The following is a 27,953-nucleotide window of genomic DNA, read 5'->3' as shown; positions in this document are numbered from 1 at the left end:
ACAAGCAGTAAGCCATAAATTGCAATATAAATCATTACATGACTGTTTTGCACTACTTCCATGCTCTGCATCCACATCACCATTAGTGCGTAGACTTGACTGTTGTCACCTGAAATAAATGCATTATCAAATGTAAAATATCTACTTTCCTGATATCTACAGTCTCTCTCTCTCTCTCTCATTTTAAAAAAAAAGAAACATCAGATATTAGCAAATCTATATTATGTGTATTATTTTCCGAACAATAGTTTTGTATGGAACTTTAACTTTAGTTAATGACATTTTAATACTAAAACCCTATGACCATACTTTTAAAATGTAAGATAAGTGACATATAATGCAACCGTAAATTGCATGCATTCAGGAATTAAATGCCCCCCTCTTTTTTATGGCTAGCTTCACAACGTACATCTCCATCAACCAGGAGTTCGGAAATTTCTTTTTGCCATGCTTTACACGCTTTGCTTGTAGTGAATTGCTTTCTAAATCCCAAGAATGATCACTGAAACCATAGATTTTTCTCAACAAGCAAACTTGGATCGCCATTCCCACCAATGAAACTTACACCTGGCATTAATTTACCATATATATATTATATAAGCATTAATTACCATCATTGAATTAAAAGAAGGAACGAAGAAACATATCACAGAGTATATGTGTGCCCCCACCCAAAAAATACTCATATGTAGTAATATATATATATATATATATATATATATATATATATATATATATATATATATATATATATATATATATGAGTTAACAATAGGGAAATATGGTGGGATATAAAATGTGGGAAATAGTTATCACATGTATGGTACCGTATTTACCGCATATGTTGGGACACCGTATTTGTTGGGACACCATACATTAAATTTAAAAGTAATTTTTTTGTGCACGGTATGTTCTGGGACACATCGTTTTTTTCGAGTCGTAACTTGTGGGACACCTTTTAAATCATTCGAAAATTACATGTCGGAAATTGCAATCCAACTGAAATTTTATTTTTTAAATATAAAACCGTACTTGAGATAAAACTCTTTAATCCATTGCAGCAGCATCTCATCAACACAACCCTTCTCCTGTGCACGTATGGTCTATTATTTTGGTACATGAATACTTTTTTAACTTTCTCATACTGTGAAAAATTGTTGGAAGCAACACACCACCTGAAGTGGAAACTGCAAGAACAAAAGGAAGATTTTTTTTCAAATCTGCACTAGTCTTAATAATTCTCACACTTTTGATGCCCATCTTATCGTCAGTCCATCCAGGAATGCGATCAAAGTACACTAGAGTTTCATCCATGTTAATGATCATATTGTCGGCGAAATGATCTGTTTCTCTTCTGGCCATCACACGCTACAGTATGGAAGCCTACGCTACTTATACGGATTTCGTGGAAATGTTTTATTCTTTAATGCTCATGTTGAAAACAGGAATAAATGATAACAACACAAGGTTAGTTTCTTTCTTTTTATTATCAGTTAAGCATTTTATTTATCTATTTTATTGCGACGTGCAGTTCATGGGGGAGCACAAATGCAATACCAATTTATTTCATTTCTTAAGTCTTGGGACATGTGACCAAAGTGAAAAAAATGTTTCACCATAAGTTCTGGGACAGGAAAAAAATAATTATTTTATCATGTCTCAACATATGCGGTAAATACGATAGTTTGAAACCATATTTGAACTGTTAACATAAATTCATACCCATTTTAGGCATTGTTAGTCATAATAAAAAATAGCATTGTTTACTTGTCAGTCAATTGCTAGTGCTTTCACTCACTGTAGAACAGGAGGTTTCTTTGAAGTATGTCAAAGAGGCTTGAGTCTAACCTTTACCTATTGTGCAGTTTGGGCATAGCTGACCAGGTATAAAATGGGAGCACGTTGGGAGGGGGGAATAACGCACTCCTCAGGAATAAATGGTGTGTCCTTTTAGAATTTCACATTTATTGGACCTGAAACATCGGTCAATATTTAGTGAAAACGATGCTTAAGTATGCCACAAAAAGCTTCCCTATGGTAGGTCCCAATCTGTGTTTTCGAATTCAATCTCCCAACTTGGTTTTTGAAAAAATTTATTTATTGCATAACACGTGAGAATAACTGTACGGTAGTAAAAAAAATTATTGTTAACTTGCTCTTAGGATGAGATGATGAACATACAGTGGTAAACTTTTGTTTACCCATGATAAAGTTGCACTGTTGACAGTATATAATTCTGATTTTTTTCCATTCGCTTTGTATTTATACACAGAAATTGGTACTTGAAAAATAATCAGTTTCCTCTGAATTTTCAGCAATAACTATTTCACTGGTACATTTTTTTTTTTAAAACAGGAGGATTTGCTGTCGTTCAGTTAATTGTAACTGTTTCTGTTCGCATCTTCAGAGGTCGTTTGATTGTAGGTATAGTCCAGTAGCATGACTGAGTGTATCACAGCATACAGCACTCAGGCCAGATGTCACCATAAGCGGATTATGATGTAACAATGCACTGTAAAGATGGGTTTGTCAGTATGAACAAAGGATTTGTTTATGTAACAGATAGATTCCAGTGCATTGTGTATCTAAGTTTATAGCTTCCTTTTGTGGTTCCTCTCAATGTCTCCTCTCCAGATCCTTGATTGTATGTACAAAATAAACAGCCAAAAAGGTTGTCGCTAAAAAATGCCAGAGGGTATATTTTGTCTGCAATAAGGAAAACAAAATCGCAATTTGCAACATTGGCGAAGCCCAGGATGATCCCTGTGGACTTGTATCAAATTTAGCTTAGAGTCTAGTAGTTTTTATTGCTAAAAGTTATTAATGAAATGTGTCTTTCTTTGGTACCTACCCAGAAAGGAATTCCAGGAATGTCTCCAGTTTATGACTCTTTAAATCCACTTTTTGTAGAAGTAAAATGAAAGGTGCTAGATATGGATAGTTTCTTTTTCTTGTTTTGATTGTTGTGGGTATTTTATTGGTGTTGGTAATGCTTGTTTATGGTGGCAGGATAGCATGGAGCTGATATTCATAGAAGTGATTGCTCTCTCATCTGCAGTTGCTGATGGTATCACCATTCCTAATCTGTGTTAAACTTTTTCAACTCAGATTCAGTAGAGGAAATGGTATCAACCAATTTATTCTATTTTGACTTACACAAATTTTGTGTTCATATGATTTCATGTGCATTTATTTTTAAAAATATTTATTGATGGCTACAAAAAAATTTATGAAATTATTTGTCTAAAAAATACTAGGATTTTTAAATGGCTGAATGAATGGTCCTAAAAATTAAGTGAATTAATGAGTATACTTACATACAAGTCTATTCACTTATGCCTGGCTATATATGTTCCGAGGTTTACTAGGAATCTTTGGCCAAATGTTCCTAGGAAAAACCTCTGAGTATTGGTTAATGACATTCCAAGGTAATAGTCCAAGGACAATTTTTTATATATATGGATGTCAAAGATTTTTATTCTCAGACGTCTGAGCTTGAACTCAGACTTTTAAGGCTTTCTGTAAGCAATATTCCTAGGTTTCATCACCATCCTTGGACATGTCAGTGGTTTCAAAGTGTTTTGAAAATTCCTCAGACACATTGTTTGAGGATTCCTTGGACACATCATCCGAGGTTTTCTAGGACACCCCCTAGCATCAAACATAAGATCAAGAATTATGAAGCAAGTATTATTACAGAATATAAGACAACATTTTATTTTTAATGTTGTTCAACACATACAAATGAAATTGTAAAAAAATGGTTCAGATATCCAGAATGTTCATTTAGTGCCAAATTGTCTATTTTAGTTTAAAAAATTCATCCATTTAAATCCCAGTTTCTTGATGGTTTTAGCTGTTCATTGAATGTATTGTTTTTCATTGCCTCTTTGATATTTTGCCATTTCTTTTTGATCATTTCTGTAAAAAAAATAAAAAAAAAATATTATTTGAAAATACAAAATGTGACAAAGTAATATCAAAGATAATACATATATAACATTACTGTCTTTGGCAGCCTTAAAGTAACAAATCATGTTTGGAATACTTTAATTTTGAATAAAACTTTTTTTTACCCTGAAAACAACATATTAACCCTTAAACCCTATATTTCTAATATTACATGTTCTTCAAATTTGAGACCATCATTCTAAATTGCTGAAAATAAGACACTAAGGATTGTATTCTGTTTCTGGCTCAATGCCTTAAAAGTTCAGACTAATGTATTCAATGAATTCAATGAAAGCCTGATGCACCCCTTTAAAGATACTATTCAAATTATTAGAATTACTATCTTACTATTTTATTACTGTAAGCAGCCCTTAAAGATATGACACAAAGCTTGTTGCTTTATACAGTTTTTAGAAAGTCTGAATTTTTTGCATCTTAATATTTCCTGCGTCTTTTTTGGTGATAAAGTCTTTGTTTTCTTGTTACCATCTCCCAAACCAAAATTGCAGGCTTATTTTTAAGGTTGCAGCAAACATGTTGCAAGCTTGTTATGTAAGTCTGTGACAAGCTTGGATTTGAAACTGCGGCAAGCTTGCCTAATTGCAGGCTTGCACAAGCTTCACTATTACTAGCTTGCACAAGCTAATAAAAGGGTATCTTGTAATAGGTAAGCTTGCTATTGGCAAACTTACGCGAGCTTGTCATGTAAGCCTGCGGCAAGCTTGTGCAATTAAGTAATAGGGAAGTTTGTAATAGGTATGCTTGCTATTGGCAAGCTTGTGCGAGCTTGTCATATAAGCTTGTGGCAAACGTGAGCAAGCTTGCAAACAAAGCTGAACAGCTGCCTCACTAGATGCTCAGCATTAAGAGGTTTTGTGTTAGAACTGGTCGGCCTGGTGTCAGGATAATGTGACTGGGTGTGAAATCATGCTACATGTCTGCGTCATGATGTCCCTGTGCTAGACAGCACTATAAACTGCTAGACTGAAGACATTGTAGTGATATGACTGAAAAATTTTTAAAGTTAAAAATCTTAATCATGCACACACGCAAACAAAGCTGACCTGGCTAGCTGCATCAGAAGAACTGATATGGCATCGATTAAATTATTCTATACAGGGTCACATGCCTCCATTTTTCTAGCCCTTGATGTGTAATATTAAATATTAAAATGAAAATTTTAATATATGGTGAACATTAATTAGCATAAGATCTTACTGTCACAATGAAAGAAAAGAATGTCATCAAATCATTTAATATTTAATAAGATCAAAATATAAGAACATATGAATGTGTGTGAGGAAACTCTTTATACTTTTGTTCTGTATGGCTTTAGAAATGTTCTACTAATTTGCTTCCATGAAGAAATCCATTTGGGGGAGGCTGGTTCAAATGGATTCTCTCTCTCATCAGTCAAAATGATAAACTATTAGGTGAAAACAAGAATGTTTGCCATTTGAATTACTCAGAACAACCTCTTCTAAACAAAATCATCAGAATAAATTCTGCATCCTCCTCAGTTTCTGGTGTGATTCAGGTATCATCCACTGAAACAGCAACATGTACTGTGTAACCAGGGTAAAAAAAACGTGAGTATTTACCATTTTGGCAAAAGCATTTCATTTTTAATTCCAATATCACTTATCAAGTCCCAAAAATATAAGTAAATGTTATTCAAGATTATCCTTTAATGAGCTCCTAAATTTTAGTTCTACCATCCATTTTGAAAGGAACATGTTTAACCAATGGCATTTCACAGCTTTAAATGAAACAACAACAAAAAATCCGATGAAACTGATGAGGTACCTTAAGACATTTTGAAATAAAATAACTGCCATCTTCTTTGAGAATGAGAAGAATTAAATGTAACAATCCCTGAACAATTGTTGATATGAGAGAAGAAAGAAAGACCTTAGAATAACTTAAATGAGTTTCACAAGCATGTGTTTAATTTCATAAGCTCATAACCCTATTGTTGATAATTGACAGCACTGCATCAATTACTGCGATTCGGCAAGTGCAGCAATAATAAATAATGATCTTCAGAGTTATCGTCTCAGTCATTGGGTGAATTCTTTTTTGATGTATTTAAAAGTGAAGCAGAACGCTACTGCCAATTTACATTCCAGAAAACTAGCAAAATGCAACACACTCTTGAGTTTACTCACCAACATGATAACTCTGTGACTTAAAATTTCCTCTTGGGTTATAGCGCCTCAGTTACTGCACAAATACTGCTTCAGCAAACAATGAAATTTACAGAATTAACATGCTAAATTGTGATGGTTCAACTTTGAAAATTGTGCCCAATTTTTAAAGTGAGGCTACAATGGTTGTTTTGTGTTCTTACGACTTGAATATGTTGTGTGTATATTTAGAGTTTGTTAACCAGTCTGCTGACTGTAAACAGGGGAAGTAACTGCCTTTAATGACAGTGTAGGGTACAGAGCAGCGGGGAGGTGTAATCTGATCGTGGTACTCTAAGTATGATCCGAGCAGCTGTGTTTTTAACTTTTCGAAGTTTTTGGAGTAGATATTGAGATGAACCAGACAGAATTGAGTTACAATAGTCCAGTCATGAAAGTACTAATGAATACACCAGTGTTTTAGTGGCATCAACTGAAAGATATTTGCGAATTGAGCTGATGCGTCTCAGCTCAAGATATGCAGCCTTGCATATGTTGATGACATGTTGGTGCAATATGAGAGTGCTGTCCAGAGTAACACCTAGGTTTCGTACTGATTGTGTGAATTTAATGTTGCTGATATGTATTGTTTGAGGTAAAGGATGTGAATAGAAAGTCATTTGTGAATCAGAATGGCCTCAGTTTTATCATCATTCATCTGCAGCTTGTTACATGTCAGCCATGATTTCACATCAGAAATGCACCTCTCTACACCTTAGATGGTAGTATCAACTTCAGTTGGGTGGTTAGATCTGTATATTTGGGTGTCATCAGCGTACAATTGGTGAGACACTTGATGATGATCTATGACACTTGAGAGCGGCTGAGTATATAGAATGAAGACAACAGGTCCAAAAACAGACCCATGTTGAACACCACAACATAGATTAACTGGGCTGAAGTGTATTCCATTTGCAAACACAATTTGTGTCCTATTGACCAAGTAGGACTTGAAGCACAGTAAGGCTGTATCATGAATGCCAAATACATGCTGGAGACAGTGAAGTAATATATCCTGGTCTATTGTGTCAAATGCTGCAGACAAATCAAGGAGGGTGAGGACTGTAATCTTTCCACTATCCAAAGCAGAGAGAATGTAATTCACTACTTTTTGAAGAGTAGTTTCAGTACTGTGGCAAGGGCGATATGCAGATTGTACATTGCTAGAAAGACTGTTTGAATTCAGATGAGATACAAGCTGGGATAGAACAAATTTTTCTAAGATTTTTGGTATGAATGGGAAATTAGAAACTGGGCAGAAATTCTTTAAGTCGTTATGGTCTAGTGTTGGTTTCTTCAGCAGAGGCTTTACAATGGCAGTCTTGAAAAATGATGGGAATTCCCCTGATGAGAGAGAGGTATTAATAACATCAGTTGGTGAAGGCAATACTGGATCTAAGTACTCAAGCGGCAGTGATGTTGGAATTGGATCAAGTTCACACGACTTTGGTGCACTCTTCATCAGGATTGTATGTACGAAATCCATAGAGGCAGGTTCAAATGCTGCTAATGGTTGCCACTCAAATTCTGTATCCCAACTGTATGGTGACGACGAGTCAATTGAAATTATGTTGTCAAGCTTATCTGTAATAGTTTGTACTTTGTCACGAAAGAAATTTGCAAACATGTCCGAAAGGTCGACTGGAGAGAACAAAGATGGAAGTGGTGTAGATTTGTTCCTTGACATTAGCTTGTTAGTAATCTCAAAGAGCTCTTTGCAGCTGGAACTTTCCATGATGTTAGTAGTGTAGTGGGCTGATTTCGCTGCATGGACTATATTTGTGACATTCTTCTTAACGGCTTCAGAGATTTGCTTATGAATACTGAGTCTGGTGGAAAGCCAATGCCTTTCAGCTTCACACATCTGTCGATTTCTTATCATTGATGATTACAATGTAATTGTCAAGATCATAGCAGCGTCAACATAGGCTAAAAAATTAATTTTGTGCATTAACCCTTTCCCTCATAGAACATAGTAAGAAAGTGCAGCGTGCTATATATAGAACACCTGTTACCTAGCCGACCCCATACACATAAGCCTGCCTTTGAACTGTTAAGCAATGTAGTGTATGTTATGTTTAACAGCAATTTTAACCATTTTACATTTTTGGTACACATATATTATATGTGGAAAAATTTAAGAGTAAAGTCCGATTGTTATAACTGTGTAATTATTTATCACGGAAGAATATTTTATGTGCTTTAAAATCTTGAGAGAATTGGTTCACCGTCATGTCAGTAAGGCCGCGTGACCAACCGTTGATGCAATTTCTCATACTTGAAATTTTTTTGTCTGCGTCTACATCACCAAGTTATCTGAATTTGATAATTTATAAAAACTAATTGCTGCCTGTATCAATATCAGAGCCTTTACCTGGTTATTGAATCTTTCATAGTTGTGATTGTAATCGTGAAAACTTCGTATGTACTGAATGAAATCCACGACTGTCATTTTGGAGAGCAGAGATTACGACCCAGTTACTTTAAATAGCATATATCAACCAGTGCATAAACAGTGACCATGTGATCTTAAGTAATTGTTATTTGCAGAAATGAATGTAGTATCTAATAGGGGTTTTTCCCCGAAGGTGGCACAACGAAAACCAGCTTAAAATGGCTAATGTTTACAGCCGATGTCAATAGGTGCTTCCATATGACTTGAGTAGAGGCGTCAAAAGGCGCTTCGATGCGAATGGTGTAGAGGTGTCCAAAGACGCTTGCATGAGGTAAAGGGTTAATACACACACAGAACAAATCAAAGTACCAGACAAAGTCCGAAAAATCACGTGGTGACACATCATTTCCTTTAAGAAGAAAGCATTTTGTCCACTTGGAAGTATTTTGGTGGAATCTTAAATGAAGAAACTCTATTATAGTGTAGCACCAGAGAATGTCTTGGCCACTGTCAGAAAAAAACAAGCTTGACTGAATGTTTTAAAGATTTTGGATGTGGTACCTGTATCTTTTATATTTTATATACCTTTTGCAGAATTTTAACATCTTTAACATGTGTATATTGTTTGACTTCAATTCTTTATTTTTTGGATGGTGTGATGTTTTACCCCAACCCCTTGTATTATACATGTATTTATAAGTCTGTAAGTGGAGCCAGGTAAGCTTTGTTTTTCCAAGTGCCTAAGTTGGCTAATCCTCTTACGTAACCCAGTCTTTGTTTGAGCTCTTGAGTGGAAATCTGGCGGGAATCTTTGTACCTGGGAACACGTGACGTAGACAACTTCAAAGAGCCGGAAGCCGACAATGGTAGGCTGGACAGTACATGGGGACACACAGACTGACATTTTTATGATTGACAGTTCGATCAAATGACCAGAGTCCGTCGCCATCCAATCGGGATGCGTTGTAGGTGGGACTTGATTCGAGAAACTGGCGTAAGACTGGTACAAGCCTGAAATTCGTCAGTTGGTGTTTAAGAGTCGCAGTGACACACACTCCGTTAGCCATTCGTAAAAATTGGCGGAATTTAGGAAATTCATGAAATAGCTTCGATCAGGAAGCTTTCGGGGGACGAAAGAATTTCAGAGAATTTCGGGGGACGAAAGAATTTCAGAGAATTTCGGGGGACGAGAGAAGTTCAGAGAATTTCGGGTGACGGTGAGAGATACCGAGTGAATTTCGGGTGACCTCAAGGGATACCGTCAAGGGTTCCGGATACTAGAAGAGGAACCGGAAGTCAAGATAACGGCAAGGAACAAGGATTATAGAAGAGGAAGCGGAAGTGGAGATCACGAAAGGAGAGAAAGACAAGGGAACGAAGAGATTTAGATGAGTAGCACTCAAGAAGGGAAAAATCTCCTCACACTGTGAACTCAAATGATGATCAAAGGGATCATTGGGTGAAAGAGAGACATTGATTACTTTAAATTCTTTTAAATTTCATTTATTAAATTGTTATTGTTTAAATTTCATCTTTGTATTTCTTTTAATTTAACTGTCGGCATTGCTGACTGGGGGATCGTAGCCATAAATATATTTAGTCAATAAATAATATAGTGTCCAGAATTAACCTTCTGAATAAGGACCAGGGGAACTTCTCATAATTCGTTAAAGTCTATAAGAAGAACCCCACCCCTAGACAACCACTACACCCCCACAGATGGTTTCATTTTCTTAATTATATTTTTAACTTGAAGTTGGCACTATACAGCTGTTATTGTGCTAAAGGTGCTGTAAAATGCCACTATATACCTGCATATTTGATCTAATTTTAATCAAACTTGAGATATATGCCTGCATCATCAGGATTTTAAGGTAATTGTGAAAATGATGCATGCATAACAATGAATTGAGCTTGCATATTATTGGCTAAACTTGTTTTCACTTTGGAAACCATATTTCTGATCATATTTTGAACAAACTTGAAATATGTACTTATATCAGCAAAATCGTGTATGGATTCTGTGAGTGAGATCCATGAATATGAATGATGTTATCTTGATTCTGGCTAAACCTTTTATGACTTTGATGCATCAAACTTTTGGACTGTCAGTAATGAGAAGAGTGCATACTTATTGGGTGCTTTTGCGTGTGATTTGGTAAGTTTATTACCACTCTGGAAACCAATACTCTAATTCAGCTTGGGCAAAATTGGAACATGGACTTATAATGTCTTAGGCAGTTTTAAAGTATTTGGCATCCAAGGTGATCTTGCATCAGATTGGCTGACCTTTTTACCACTCTTAAAGCCATATTTGCAATCTGTTTGGTTTAGTATCAGCATGATTCAGATGCATCCATTATTAGCAAGAGATTGTGTCTAGATGACTTCTATTATTAGCAAGAGAGTATGCATATTAATTATGCCTTTATATTTAAAAACAATTTTTTTCAGGATATAGTATGAAAGGTAAATATTATCTAGAAAAAGTTTATGAGCTTGCTCAAATAGTTTGAGTTTCCATAGAAGCCTGCTTTGTTAACTGGTCAAATGTCAGGCAGTGTAAGACAGTTAACCCTTTGCCTCATAGAGTGTATGGCTTTTTAGCCCTCCGATACACATGTAGCAAAGTTACCCACTGCAGTGCGCTATAAATATAATGCCTGTTACCTATTCGACTTCATATACATAGGCCTGCATGTTAACTGTTAAGCAGTGTAGTGTGTATTATGTTGAACAGCAATTTTAACCATTTTACATTTTTGGTAGACATCTATTATGTATGGAAAAATGTAAGAGTAAAGTCAGATTGTTGTAGCTGTGATATTATTTTTCACATAAGAAATTTTTCTTTTGTATGTGTTTTAAAATCTTTAGAGAACTTTTTCACCGTCAAGTCAGTGAAGCCGTGTGACCAACCATAGCTGCCATTTCTCATACTTGAAATTTACAAGTTCCTTGTCTGCGTCTACATCACTAAGTCATCTGAATTTGATAATTTATAAAACTACTTGCTACCTACATCAATATCAGAGCCTTTACCTAAGTTATTGAAGCTTTCATAGTTGAGATTCTAATCGTGAAAAGTACTCAACGAAATCCACGACCTCCATTTTGGAGAGTGGAGAATATGACCTAGTTACTTTAAATAGCAGATTTCGACCACAGCATAGTGACCACATGATCTGACTTAATGGTCATTCTAGCAATGAATGAGGTATCTAATGGTGTTTTTCCGAAAGATGGCACTACAAAAACCTGCTAAAAATGGCCAATGTTTACAGCAGGCGTCAAAAGGCGCTTCCAAGCGAACAGAGTAGAGGCATCAGAAGCCGCTTCCATGTGAATGGAATATAGGCATCAAAAGGCGCTTGCATGAGGTAAAGGGTTATCAGGCCCACTTTGGCCTCTTGCCTTAACACATTAACCCCTGGCAACGAGTTAACATGGTAGGAGGTAGTAGCCTACTGCTGAGCTCTGTAGCATCATGGTCATGCATGATACACTAAATTGGGTGTTATTATAGAAAGGTAGACAGTTGTAGCTCAACAGTGATACCAAGTAATCTGGAATTTCTAGTTGCACTACAAAATACAGAGGGAAAAACCTCATTTTTTGGGCCCAGATCTTTTTTTCTACGCAAATTTTGCCTATGGTTGGAATCTGATTTTGTGTCTGGAATTTAGACATTTTGGTCTCAGATCTAAGGCAAACCGATATAAACTGCAAACAGACAGATTAACCTTTTGCAAAAGGTAGGATTAGATGCGCATTTGGAATAAAGAGTGATCTTGATACAAATATGGCTCCGTTTAGCAAAAAAAAATGAACTCCAACTTTTACCCTTCTGTTCATGAGTGAGCCAAATAGCCAATGAAAACTGAAGTTTCTAACACAAGTAGGCAGTATTTTATTGGAAGATCACCTGGAAGTTGGTGTTTTTGAATGTATTCAGAAATAGCTTTCAAAGTGTTTCCTAGTTGAATTTCTGGCAAAAACGACAAAAACCTCCAGGGGTTAATGTGTTAATGTGTTCATACTAAAAGTGAATCTCAAATGTTTTCCAGTCCTGTGACTTGCTGGAGGGACTAATTCCCAAAAGGGATGATAAAGGAACTCTACAGGCCTCACACTTGGAAAAACTATTCATTTTCTCTCTGATGTGGAGTCTTGGAGCCCTACTGGAGCTTGAGGATCGAGGCAAAATGGAGCATTTTATGCTCAAGCATGGAAGTAATCTTGACTATCCAAAGCTGTCAGGAGACCAAACCATATTTGAATATCTTGTGGATGAGAAAGGTAAAAAGGAATGAGAGGCAGATTGATTTTATATCACACACAACATAACATTTTGGTTGCATTTATTAAAGTAGTGGATTCTGTTTGGGAGTTTGCACAGACTGAGCAAGGGGTATGTTGTGAAATCAGTTTATTGCTCAGGAAACAATATTATTCCTATAAGAATGGTTTATATTAAAAACTGATCCCTTAAATTTTTATGAATTAATGTTATATATTTACTTTATTTCTTTAGCTTGACTGGTCATAGATCAGAAGAGTTTTTGAGATGGTCTATTATCCAGCATCCATTAACATGTCTGTCACTGTTATAACTCCTGAACTACTGGCAGGATTGCCATGAAACATTTCAAATGCAATCATCCCAAGGTCTACTTGGAAATCTCAGAATGCTTGGATGAGGCAATCATTTTCATGAAGGACCAACTAGACTCATAATAAGCATTTTAGAGGAAACCCCTTCTGATATTGTACATAACGGATAGAAGGACTCAAGGAAGTTGGTTAGTTCTGTAACTAACTGAATTACCGTCTATACATAAAGTCTTTATTATTATTATTATTATTATTATTATTATTATTAACTTACCATTCATTCAGAAGCAGCAGGGATAACAAGATTTTCAGAATGGCTGCTTTGAAGGCCATATTGGAATTCATTTGAGTATGCAATTAAGTGAAGTTCAGCTAATGTCTACATTCAGAACAAACTTAATTATCATAATGATCATGGACAGGTGGTGGGTGAGAATTTAAAATAGAGCATTATGGACATATTTTGAATGTGAGAAGTTATGCATCTCAAAGGAGTGAATGAGTGTCCAGTTGGCTGACTCTTTGGGAGTAGCCCAGTTTTGTATAGATGTTACAGTAATTATTGAACTGTTGAAAAAAGTAAGACCAACAGTGTTAAATGTTATAGCAAATAGGGTTTGAAGACAGGAAATAAGACAATGTAAATTGCATTTGTCTACAAATCATCTATGAATTAGCTATTTTACTTTACCCTGACAGTTCTGTTGAAAATATTGTACAGCCTTTGTTGTCATCTTATTGGTAAGCACTTCTTGTCCATTACAAAAGTTTTGTTAATTTTCACAAATAAGGTCACTTCATACTATAGGTTCTTGTTTTTGTTTTAGTTGTTTTATTTATAGTTTTAATGGCACTTGTAACATCTCACCTCTGTCTGTGTGGGTTTGAGTCTCGGGCTCGGCTAACATGGGTACATGAAAAAGCTTGCCAGTAGCTTCTCATGGGTCAGTGGTTCTACCCCGAATTTTCCAGGGTTCTTCCTCCACCAGTTATACTGGCTGCCATGTATAGCCTATTTGTGCTGAAAAATGGCGTTAAACCCCATACCAACAACAAGAACTTGAAACACATTTAAATTTACTGGATATATCATTCCAGGGAAATGGCAGCTAAGTGTCTGACTACGGGCACACCAAGACATCACACCATGGCTGACCTTGGTAGGTATTAAACCTGCCACCCATGAATTACATGTCTGACACTTTACCATACGAGAACTTGTCTGACAGCAGAGTTCCTTTTCTTTCTCAGATAATGTCTTTCCTGGAAAAGGGTCCATTTTACAAAGGAATGTATGACAGGTGTAACATCGCCTTCTTCGTAAGAGGGGTGGTTAATTGGATTTGGCTGGAATTATCGAGAGGATGACCTACCTCGATATTATAGCCTGGTGAGAGTGAAAGAAAAATGGAATTTTAACACAGAATTGAGTGAGAATAGTGGGGAGAAATAAAGCAATACAAGCCCCCTTTGACAAGAATATAACAAATTTAATCAGAACAAATTTATAACAGCAATTCCAATTCAAGTTAGATTATATCAATAGAATTTAACAGGTGTGTCCAGGTTGGATTTATTTAATCATCATCATAACGAGAGGTGAAAAGAGCGCAATTCTCATCAACCGATTTGCATCATCTTCTTGTCTGGACTGTATATCAACGTCTGCTCGTTCATCCTTCCTAAGCTCTATGCTTTGCCCCTTCATGGACTTCCTGGTCCTTTTATTCTGACCCCCTTCTTTTCCTTGGACTTCTGTCTCCAGACTGTCCCATCTTTCTCTCAGAAAGCTGTTCCTTATTGCTATTCTCTAGTCCCAACATTAAAACATGTCTTTCTTTTTACAAGATGACCACCTGGTCCCTCTTTCAGGAGATTTTCAGACTAAAGAATTTTGACTATGGTCGTCACTTTAAAGTCTGATTGCTCTAAAATGTACGTCCAAATTTATTCTTCCCAATCATAGGCAGTGGTCCCTAATTTTTCCCAAGGAAATAATTCCTTTCATCAGATTTAGACAGCTCAGAATATATGAATGACAGTGCTTGACAATTTCCCTTTGAAAAAATGATAAGTGGACATAGGTTCCTACCAAGCAGTTAGGGTTGGTAGCTCAAATGTTTACTTTCTAAGGACCATGTTAAGATACCTTGGGTCAATTTCAGTGAGTTGGAATGCTGCCCCTTTGAAGTTTACATGGACATGGGGGGAAATGAGTAAAGAAAGGTTGAAGTGACCCTTCATTAAGACTTTCTGGCTTAAATGCAATCAACTTTAAAGTTCGCTGCAATTCAAAATTTGACACTTCACAACAGGTTATGATTATCTTTTTCAACAGGTAACTGGCTACACTGGTCTAATCGAGTGGAAGAGTACATTTATCCAAATGACAGTGTTCCAGAGTACTCATCAATCCTGGTACCCAATGTGGATAATGTCAGGAGTAGCTTCCTCATTGATACTATTGCCAAGCAACACAAGGTATGTATTTAGACATGTGTGGAACAGCTATTTCTCAAATACCATTTCTGGCAGTGTGCCTGCACTTCACTGTATCATTTGAACTGTTGTATGCTGCAGTGATTCATTTCATAATCTCAATGCTAGATTTGATTTCAGTCAGAGGTCTTAAATTGTTTGCTTATGCAATTACTTCAACATAACAAAAACAGTTGTGCTGGTTAGAGAATTAACTCTCTTCAGGAATTTATCCCAAGGGAATCTCAGTCAACACTTCTGTAACTGATACCTCCCCTCACATATTACAAAATAAACAAGAACCCACCAGAATAGAACATGCAGAGCTAGCTGAACAGGTATGGCCTGATGGATAAAGCTGATGTAAGAGACTGTCTTAGTAGAGTCCGTGCAGGTCCTGTCTGTACATAAATCCCACTGAAAACAAAAATACAATAACCTAACCTACACACACGCACACCATTTCTATCTATAGGAACCCAACAAAAAGCAGATAAGTATGCACAACAACAAAGTAAACTGCATAGATGCACACACACAAAAAAAAGAAAATGAAAATAAAAATAATTAAAAAAAACCCAGAAATTACAACCAAATACGAATAACCCCCTAAACGACATATTATATGACGCATCTGTATCCAAACTATCCCATTAAAATCTCAGTACTAGCCTATGATGCCAGAAACCTTGGAACACTAACTACCAATGATAAATTACACTCCAGCCTGAAAAGCAATCACACAACTATCCAATTGCAAATAGTACTACTTCCCAGGGACTGTTTACCAAGTCTACGGTGCCACTACTGAAAATTAGTTAACCCAAAACTCTTAAGATATGATCTAGATAGTGCCATTCTATACCAAAAAAATGCATTTCAACACAACACGCACAAACAGCACCAGACCAGACTTTATTACTATGGCAAGTTACTCCAAAATAATAACAACAACAAAACGGGGATGGGAGAGGAAACTTTCACCCTGATCTTTCGCAAAGGGAAAATGAGTATGATCCTAAGTTTGATGCATGTCGGGTTCATGGCAAGAAAACAATCACAAGCACTAGTGTTTGAAAGTATTGACCTGAGAATGGAAACCGACCTGCATACAGAGTGGGAACAGAGTACAGCTCAGAATCCACGTGCAGGGACAACTTGTGAAATATGGCGAAACAAGACAAAGATCAACCCTGATGGAATTAGTTTTTGTTTTAAATAATAAAAAACTAAAAACATTATTTTACAAAAAATGAATTCAAATAAAACAAAATCACATATGAAATCCACAATTGGGAGGATGGAGGATACATTAATCACAAACCATGACCTTTAGAAACAAAAAACAGGGTGACACCTCCAACTCTTTACCAGCACCTGCTGGAACAGAGTCATGGGGTACCAACATAACTAATTGCCCTTACTTACATAGCTGCAAAAAGTGCAGGGCTAATACACATGGGACAGTAACAGGTACAAAGAACCCATTCCACAACAGTTCCAGCACCATTACTCACAATGTCAGTGGCACTCATAAGCTAGTACCAGAGAAGGCTCAACAAATATGACATGCCTCTTTAACAAAGGCTTCCACCTTCATCAACATTGTCAGATTGCAGCTTGAACTCATTAATCATTGGGATTAGAACTTTGTTCACTATTTGACTACAGGCCTGAAACATGGTTTTGATACCATATTGCAAAAAACTGACTTGTCAGCAAAGGAATGCAAACACTTGCTCTCTGCTGTGAAATAGTTGGCCATCATGGACCTGTTATTAACAGAGGAATGTGACAAAGGTTTCATGCTTGGCCCATTCCCTTCTCCACCATAAAAAAACTAGAGTTAGTCCCATAGTTGTGGCAGTAGGTAAATATTTAAAAAAGCATAGACTTATCTTTGACTGCACAAGCCAAGGTTCTGATGTTTTAACCCTATCTACACCTTGGCAGAATGTTCAGACATTTCATTGATTTGGCACTGAATTTCATTTGATGTCGCAGCAAGCCACCACATGCAGTCAAGATCAAGTTATTCAGATTTGAAGACTCTTCATACAAGATTGAGACATGTGGAGCACACAAGTGGTATGGACTCATAAAAAAAACAATTTTTCCACTGCCATTCTGTCCACCTTTCCCTCAAATACACACGTAATCGCTTTTCTCTGGCATATAGTCATACTTTTGTTGTTAAACTTACAAATTATCCTTTTGAAGTCAATTGCCTCCACCATTTTTAGCCGAGGTGCAATGTACTCCTGTTACAAGCTATTGGCATTACATGCTAAGGGAGACAACTCATGAAATCCAGTAGATGTCACTGGGACAAATCTCTGAAATATCTGTTTGATCTGCCATGGTATAGGTAGGGTTAACACAGCTTAACCTTGGCTAGGGAGCATGGTAGTGATCATGTACATGAAAGTGTTAATCAACTCATTGACAAAGATAAATCGTCTTTTATTTATGTTAAGATCAATGATGCCATTCACATCATCCAGACTTACAGCAAGGGTGCTGTCATGTGTAAAACAGATATTTCAGATGCTTTTTAACAGATTACCATTACATTTTTACAATGGCACTTGTCTTGTGTGAGATGGAGAGGACAGTATTATGTTTGTGTACGACTACCATTTGGATTATGTTCAAGTCCAAAGTTATTCGATACCTTATCTCAGGTAATTGGTTGGATAGCCAAACATAATTATGGTATAGATGTTATATTTTATCTTCTTGATGACTTTCTTAATATAAACCCTCCTTCAGCATGCAGAGAAAGAACTATGGCTTTGCTGATGTTGAACATTCCCACTGCTCCGAGCGTGACCCTTGGTCATTGCCAGACTTAGAATATATGGGAATAATGCTGCAAGCACATTTACCATGGAAAAAGTAGCATGCATTTTGGACTACATTAAACACTTTCCAGACAAATGTAGTGTCAATGATAAATAATTGCTCCAATTGCTAGAGCTTAATTAATTTAGATTACCATGCTATTCTGCTGCGACTTGCATTTGTGTCTTACCTCATCCAATTATCAACTACAGTCAAGGAGCTCTCTCATTTCATACACTTGGACACAAGCTGTCGAGTGGAGCTACATATGTGGAATATAAGTCTTCCATGACTTTAATTATTCACAGATGTTTCAGCAACAATAGTACATGTGAGTTATTTCAAAACACACTGAATTTTGACCACTTGATCCCAGGATCTAATTATGCTCTTTGCAGTGGAGAATGACTTCTCGATGGCATTCAGTGAGTTCTATCCCATCGTGATAGTGCTTAATATTTGGGGTGAACAATGGACAGGTAAATGCATAGTGTTCATATGTGATAATATGGTCACAGTGAATATACATGTCAAGGGGATATTGAAATGCATCCATATAATGAAGTTGATGTGTAAATTGACATGGTGTGCAGCTTCATGCAATTTTTACTTTTCTGCCAGACATATTGCAAGAGTTGAAAACAGTATGCTTTATTCTTTTGTCAATTTCAGACATTTCATGCACTGGCTTCAGGTGCAGATCTTCTACTCAGCACATTCCATACTCCATTGAAAGTACTGTGGACTTGGAAAATGAAGCAGAAACTTAATGGAACCAGGTTTTGAGTCCTTTGACACTTGCTGCATACAACAAGCAAATGTGAAGTTCTAAAATGAGGAGTTTTTGACATGTATACTGATTTGTTGTTGTTTACTGTCTGCATCAGGGCTTTTGTCAGCTTTCTGAAATGTGGTGAATTCACCATTTGAGACAACTTTGATCCCATGGTACATCTTTGTGTTAGAGATGTGCATTTAGAACAAAAAACAACCTTCCTCATGCTGAAATATTCTAAAGCAGACTCTTTTAGAGAACATAAATATTTAGTTCCATTTCACAGCTTGCACTGCATACCTTTATTCAGCATTGAAGAACTTCATGCAATGGAGGAGATGCTCATTTTGTCAGCCATATGCCCCTCTCTTCATTACTGCTGGAGATGAAGCATTATCAAGAGTTGTTTTTCATTAGCATTAAACAAATGAGATTTATTTTTTTGTACAATGGGACTCAACACTTTGGAGTATGGTGGCCATACCTTACGATAGGCCCCAGCTATGTCAACTGCTGCAGGTTGGATGGAAAATCATATGATCAAAGTACCAGGTTGATGGTCACTGGATTGTCACACCAGATACATTAAAACTCCTCCAAGCTATATCCAGGCTGTGCAGATGGCTATTGCCTTGGAGTCAGATACTAATATGTCCAGGTCACATTGATGCTGCTTTCTGCATGCAAGGAAAGTGGGTCTGGCATCTACACTGTGTTCCCATCCTGGTGGTTTCTTCATTGATTCATTTCTATTGTGCTTTATTAGGTTATATTATTTGGACATCCAGCTTTGTAATGTGGCATGCAGTGCATCTTGGAGGATCAAATTTATATGGTGCTTCATCATGTATATATTCTTTATATGTATAGAGTTTAAATTCATGTGTTTTAGCATGGTTTAAATTTGTTTCATTTCAACGGAGTAATTTGCAGCTGTGCTCATTCCCAGCCATGAGTTGTATTCTATTCTTGTATGGTCACAAGTGCAATTCGGAGATTCCATGTACAAATGTGGTGCTTTTGCTTTTGTGTCATCATCAGCTCTTTGCAATTCCTGTTGGAGATGGATTCGTGTCATGCATTAGTTTCGTCCACGCCTTGTCCAATCATTCTTATCCAGTGCTACCAGGGTTCTACTCAGGTTAATGAGGAAATGTTTGCCAAGATCCATTGCCTTCACATCTGGTTTATTAATGACTTTTTTTTTTTTGTGGCAGTTTTTGAACTCTGGCATACACCCACCCATGCTTACAGGTTTTAAGTTTTTAATTTTCTTAATAATAAATTTAAAAAAACTAACTTTGCATCCCATGCAATGGTGACATGGATTCATCTTGTATGATTTATTAGTTTGTAGGCAGTCAAGTGACAGTGCTAGGATGGTTTTTGGTATGCCTGGGACCAGCCAGATACATTTCTTCTGACAATGCAGAGCATTATATAGGACAGGCTTGCATTTCATTTGAAATTGTCATTTAAATTTTATGATATTCTTTTAGTACATGCATAAATAGTATAGTTCTGTTCTTTATGAGGACAATATTAAGAGTAGCATGTATCACATGTTACTCGACAACTATTATCATGCCATTGCTTCTTTTATTTTGACTTGTTTACATGTTTTTCTTATCCTTTCTTTCTGCTCACTATCATTACTGATATTTAATACTTTTTAAAAAAAAAATTATTTTATGTTGAACACTTTATTACATTCTTGGGGAGACAACATGCTATGCATCAGTTGTCCTTGGACGTAAGCTTCATTCCATTCAGTTTTATTCACCCAAGAATATTATATTGGCAATATATTGCATAGTCAGACTGAACACATTGATTAAAAAGTCCACACAGTTGCTGCTGGTATCTCAGTTTTCATGGAACAGTCCAGTCTTCACTGGGCTTCTTCAGTTTCCACTGAAGAAACTTTACTCAAGGGTTATCCATACCATTCTGTCCACTAGCTTCACAGCCCAGCTGTGGCCTTTATACAACCCTTTTGTCCTCATTGCAAGGGCAATATATATCTGATTTGAATACAAATTTAACTGGATCTAGTTTTTGTGGTTAATAAATTATCTGTTTAGTCATTGATTTTATCAAGTTTTGTTTTATTATATATTAGCACTTGTTATTTTTTATATCCTCACTGCTTTCATAGTTAATTTATATACATGTCTGTATGGTACAACTTTACATCCATATTATATTTTAAAAAACTTGTGAAATAGGTAACAATTAATAAACATCCAGTCCATGAACACCACAGGTAAATTTACATTCCCTACAGTCTCTAATAGAGACCAGAAGAGCTTATGGGATGGCTTGTTGACTGTTGTCTATCTTCCAATATCCATACATCTGAAAGTGTGACTTGGGCTGTTATAATCACTTAAAGGGTTAATAGCATCTTTTTGAGTAATAATGCATACTCTGTTAAAAACAGTAATTTACCTTAATAGGTTAGTTACTCATGTGGAAATGTGTTTTTAATTCATGTACAATCTCAAGAAACTCGTAGTTTTTTAATAATATGTCTGTCTTTTTGTCTGGCTAAAATTTTTACCTTTTTTTAATTACTCACAAGGACTAGATAAATAATCCTCATACTGGTATAAATAAGTATCTTTGACACGTACATTTGTAGATGTAGCATGTTCATAACATTTCTTTGCAATAATATATAAAAATGGCTAGTTGTGGACTGGATACATTATAGGTATATTACATTTTGGGATAAAAGCTATTGTGGCAATGAGCAAATCATTATATATCCTCAATAAATGATTCCACATCGTAAAAAATATAATCTTAATTTCTAAGCTAAATGACTGGTTTAAGAGTCTGGTTTTTCCAGAGAATCTTTGTTTCTTTTTTGTCAAATTCATACATGGAAAGGGAAGCATAAGAAGGAGCCATTGAACAGAGTTGTACCTATTGGGTGTAAATTTGCTTCATTGTGATTATTTTCCAGGACCAGTTTTTTTCTTTCTTTTCTTCTTCAGTTTACAAATATCTTCACTCGATAGTTTTCTAGCATTAGTAGGTACAGTTTTATTGGGAATATTTACTCGAATATACCAGTTCGTTAATTTGATTGGTTGTTAGTTGTTGTGGGGTTTAACGCCATTTTTTAGCACAGGATAGGCTATGTATGGCGATCATTATCATTGGTGGAGGAAGAACCCGGGGAAAACCCTGGCAAGCTTTCTCACATACCCACATTGGCCAAATCCTTGACTTGAACCAACGCAGGCAGAGGTGAGATGGCAGTGATCTGTAACGGAGAGCGCTTTAGACCCCTCGACCACTCGGGGCCTTAATTTGATTAAAATATTTACTAAAGATTGGATAGAGATGATTACCGGTATGTCACCTTTACTATAGATACCATGATTACTGAATAGACTGTTTGAGGGTAACAACAATTCAAGAAATCAGAGTTGATCCTTTGTATAGAACAGTTTCCTTAACTTTAAAATGACATTTACTCTAGAAGTAAAATTGTAATTATTAAAGTCAGAAAACTTGAAATTTTAATTTTAAAATTGTTTTTAAATATTCTTCGAAATAGTGAACCTACTGAGACTAAAATTATGGGTAGATATATAGATTTAAGACCAGAAATGATATGCATCTGAAATGTTTTGTTTCATAGGGTGTGTTGCTGATTGGTGAACAAGGTACAGCCAAGACTGTGATGATCAAGGGCTACATGGCCAAGTATGATCTGGAAGCTCAACTCTGTAAGAGCTTTAACTTTTCTTCTGCTTCAACTCCCATGATGTTTCAGGTGAGTTTTACAAAAATATGGCATGAGTACTGGGCTCAAGTTTGGTCACTCTCAGTAAATCATTGACTATATGTCCTTATATTTTGGCTTTGTTGATATTTAAGTTTATATGTATATGGATGTTGGTGGCTGACTGGACAAGTTATTAAAAAAACAAATGTGTAAGGGGTCATGATTAATCGTTTAATTGTCTGTTATGTCTTATTTGTATTACAGAGAATGTTCAGCAGAATTGCAATAAATTGGCATAATTTCAGTTACAAATAAAAAATGCAGGTAAAATTTAAATGGTATTAAGGCAGTACACTGTTGGCCCAAATTTGAAAATTTGTACATGGTACTAAATAACTGAAATTATGCTGTTTAATCAAAACAATTTGAAACTTAATTTTTATCCTTATTTGCACATTAGGCCTGCAGCTGATTGTTTATATATATACCATTGAAAGTGTGCACTATATACCATTGAAAGTGTGCATGCCATACCTCACTCAAGTTTTTTTACCTTCATCTTATGTACATCTTTTACATCATATTCTGACAGGATTCAGTTTCTAAGACATTCTTTGTTAAATATATCTCACTGTTTAGGTAAAAAATTGTGAGAATCATTATAATATTACTTTGTAAAGTTAGGTTTCTGTGCCATATGTGCTCAATCTCCTAGATTGTCCGGTATTCTTTTCATCTTTGAACCCATCTTTTAAACTACCAATTTCCCAACAAAAGCTCCCAAAAATATTAAAAATATACCTGTATAACTATTTCAAGCTAAAACACCATCTTGCAATTGCATGATTCTGGCAAAATTTGCATGAATTAGTGCAATTAGAAAGTGGTGATGTGCTAGAACCCCACCAAATTAGGGTTAAGCTGCACATATGAAAATGTACTCTGTGCAGTGTACAATTTTATTCATGTGTTCAACCTTAAAATGCTTATTGCAGCATAAGTCAGTTGAAATATTGTAGTGCTTGTCGCGAAATGTATTTTTTGGTAACTGTTTCTTTGAATTTACATGATTCATTGTTAAACTTAATTTAATTGGCACATTGGGCCCCCATAACAAGCATTCTGTAGTTTAAATCTTCAACCAAGAAGGTTTACAAATGCGCATTATAATATGGGCTATTTAGAAAGACCCAAAGTGGCTGATTCCCAGTATGTATCTTCTTTAGATGACTATTTCACTTGTCAAATACTAGCTGATCATGGAAATGAATGTAATTTATTTTTAAAGGTAGGAAGTATATCAGACTATCATAGTTGAAAAAGTGTTAATTAGATACCAGTGAGTGACCCCAAAATGGCATTAAATATGAGTCTGATGTACATGCTGGATGGATAAAAACTGATGGCATGCCAGTCAACCCCTCATTTCAGCAGAATACCAAAATCAAATGTAGAAAAGGCAGATAAATGAGCCATATTAAAACATATACAGTTTCAAAGTAGATTGCACTTTTTGTTTCTTTTCTCATCACAATAATTTAATCTTGTGGGATCATGTTCCAGCTGGCTAAGATAGCTATGTATATGCCCCTTCAGAGAGCAGACTGTGAAAGGGGGTTCTCAGAACAAAACAATGTTCATACACATATAAGGAACAGATTAAGCTAAATTATGATCAACAAATTAATACTTATACAACTAGAGGCAACAAATTTTATAGATAATGATTTCGGCAGAGGTCTTACAGAGTGGAGTGTGTGTGATCTGGATTTTTAACGTAACTTTAACAATTTCATATTGCTACGATGTCTGCATTGTGACAGTTTATAGTGATGTCTAGCACTGGGACATTATGCCGCAGACATGTAGCATGATGTCACACCCAGTCACATTATCCTGACACCAGACTGACCAGTCCTAACACTGACCTCTTGATGCTGAGCGCCAAGTTTGGCAGCTGTTAGTACCATTTTTGTATGTCTTTGGTATAATTCGGCCGGGGATCAAACCCACAACCTACCACATCTGAGGCAGACGCTCTGACCACTAGGCCACCAGATTGGTTTTGTTTCAGAGTGGAGCAGAAAGAATGAGAGATACTGTTAAGTAAATATTGATATATGTCAGTTACCTCTACCTCTTTTTTGCAGTGCAAAGTTTGGCTGTTTCAAATGTACACCTTCAAATGATTTGTGTTTTCCTGCAATTCAGAGCTTTTCTACAAGTCTGAAAGACAAAACACATTGCAAAAAAATAAGATTGTTTGAGTTACCACTGTGTCACAAGTTTATGAAGCACAATGACTTTTGTGAAAGTTCATAATTTATTTGTGATATTAAAAAAGTAACAAGAAAATTAATAAAATTGAGTGACTATTATTTATTGTTCTGTAGTTAGTTTACTTAGTTTTTGTACAGTGTGCTCTTTCATGCATACATTTATGACAGAAATGGTTATAATTGCTAATCTACTTGATATGGACCCAATTTCCTCTGATTTTGAGCACTGATGTCACTGATTTGGTCCAAAACAAACTTGGCATGTATGTTGTACCCAACGATATAAATGGATAATGCTACTGGATACAATGACTGTAAGAAACTGTAGTGCTTACAGATTTGTAATAGTGGTTTCTTAAAAAAATTAAAATGTTACTCATCAAAAGTTCTATTAAAGAATGTTTATCAAAAGTATATCATTTCAATAATTATTTTCTAAGCAATATCAGTAAATCAGTATGATGTGCAGTATTGTGTAATGTGTGGAACAACAAATTTTCAACCTTGTTTTTTCTTCTTCTGGCAGTACCACATTTGATGTGAAAATCTTTCACACTTTATGAGGAGATTGAACAGAAACAAATCTTACTTACAGCTGTCTTAAACTGAGATGTGGAAATTATATAGTTTAAATTAAAATGGGTGGATCCTGTGTCACTGATTTCCATGCTCATCTTCGTTCACACAGCTACTGATTTTGTAAGCATTTTTTGGCAGTAGACTAAACTAATCTGTTACATGTTTAACATTGCAGTTTAATAGTTACAGTGCAGATAATGTACAAGTCCTGTAAACAAAAGCAATAGAATAATAGTTGAGTTAGTAATTTATCCATAACATGCAAATTTATTTCAAGTTTGCCATTTGATTACTATTCATATTATATTCTTAGTAGATCTGGGTATCATTAAAATTTTGTTCCGTGGTAGAGTATTTCTATACATAAGGTTACATAATGTACTGTATACCAGAATAATATTAGGATCAACAATATAATCTTCTGGGGCCAGGGCCTTAAACTTGTATTTAATATAAAAAAATTACATTGGTCAATACTGGAAAAATAGCATTTAACACTATATTTTACCTATTATTTGGAAAAAATAATTATCTTGAGATAAAGGAAAATAATATATCCCAGCTGAAAGAAAATTGTAGCCCCCACCTGAAATTACATACTTCAGAAATTGCACAGGACAGTTCATACAAAAAACAAGTCTGGTCCTGAAAATCCAAGGATGATTTTATTTCTTGCAATGGAACGCATGCATTTCACACAAAAAGACTACATATTCTCAGCATATTAACAACGTTTTTGCTTCTCAATCAGAAATGTTTTAAAAAATTGCATTAGGTTTGGCCACCACATTTCCACACTTCTATATGACTTGTTGGAGATGTGAATAAAGGATCATATATATAATTATATTTGTAATATTTAAAACTAGTATTTAATTTAAATCTAATTTAAATTTGTGACAAATACAACTGTTTATAAATTACTTTGTCATGAAAAATGAAAACATGCTTTTAATATAATTAAATCGATAACAAGATTACTTTGGGAACTTCTGTAAAGAGTTATACCAGTAATACCACGAATGTCCAATTCTTAGTGTTGGGGTCTTTGGGGACTAAACAAATTGTGCACATAACCTAAAATATCAACATTGTTCTGTTGAGAATAAGTTGTCTTTTGATATAAGTCTACATGAAATTACTTGAAATTTGATTACAAATAAAAGAAAATAACATTTTCTTCAAAGCAATTGTAAAACATTTACAAACCAAAAATAGTTGGTAGACTTAGCATTGTAAAATATGATCACCACTTGTGTGCCCATACTCACATAAACACAAACATTTAAAAAAATCCAAATTTTCTGTCTTTAAAATCCATTGGACAGTGGAATATTTTCTTAATTTGATGCAGTCATTGCTGGTTTCAATAGCTGTAGTGGGGGGCTGAAGGTAATGCAGATGTCTGTTGTGTTCATCATGGCACTCATTTAAGATTGGATGGTACTCTTGTTCAAACTTCCCCAAAGATCTTGTTGAATTTTTATTAGATTTAAAAAAGAAAGATCTTTCTGCATTGAAGTTGCTGTGGATTAATATAAAAAACATGCTGGATGGTGTTGCTATGTTGATGGATGCTGTACACTCCAGAATGACAACGGTTGATATGGTTTCATATTGAATGCATAAATTAAAATGCTACCGTATGTTGCGTCATAACACAGACTCCATCTAGGAGTTCTTAAATTTAGTTTTTCTGGGCTTTGCTCATTTTGCAGATGACACATCATTTTCTAAATCACCACTATGTTTTATTTTTAGAGGACAATTGAAAGCTATGTGGACAAAAGAATGGGGAGTACTTATGGTCCTCCAGGTGGTCGCAGAATGACTGTTTTCATCGATGACATCAACATGCCCATTATCAATGAATGGGGTGATCAGGTACTGCACAGATTCAGGGTTGGTAACTTGTGACAAATATCGTTCAGTTTTCACCTTAAATAACATCCTTCATTCATCAGTAATTTAATGAATAATATACTTACCATTCTTTTCTCAACTGTGTTGTAGACACTTTTTTAACACCCTGAACAGATTTTTAAATTTTTGAATTTCACTTCTTCATTCAGCTGCTGCATTGAAATGAAACTCTTTGATATTATCACTA

The 27,953-nt window shown here is 35.5% G+C and overlaps 1 protein-coding gene across 1 annotated transcript in view; it reads left to right on the top strand.

Annotated features, from left to right (window-relative positions):
* The window catches only part of LOC149776300 (dynein axonemal heavy chain 8-like), a 565,538-nt gene that overhangs the window by 323,216 nt on the left and 214,369 nt on the right, over positions 1–27,953 (top strand). Inside the window, exons 50-53 of the mRNA XM_089942774.1 lie at positions 12,600–12,831; positions 15,485–15,627; positions 22,899–23,033; positions 27,605–27,727. Of these exons, the coding sequence (XP_089798900.1) occupies positions 12,600–12,831; positions 15,485–15,627; positions 22,899–23,033; positions 27,605–27,727 (633 nt within the window). The remainder of the gene's footprint in view (positions 1–12,599; positions 12,832–15,484; positions 15,628–22,898; positions 23,034–27,604; positions 27,728–27,953) is intronic.

This window comes from Sinohyriopsis cumingii, chromosome 18, assembly GCF_028554795.1.
Source record: "Sinohyriopsis cumingii isolate HCF-2022 chromosome 18, ASM2855479v2, whole genome shotgun sequence".
Taxonomy (NCBI): Eukaryota; Metazoa; Mollusca; class Bivalvia; order Unionida; family Unionidae; genus Sinohyriopsis; species Sinohyriopsis cumingii.
Note: the sequence above shows the minus strand (reverse complement) of the source record. Positions and strands in the feature narration are given on the sequence as shown.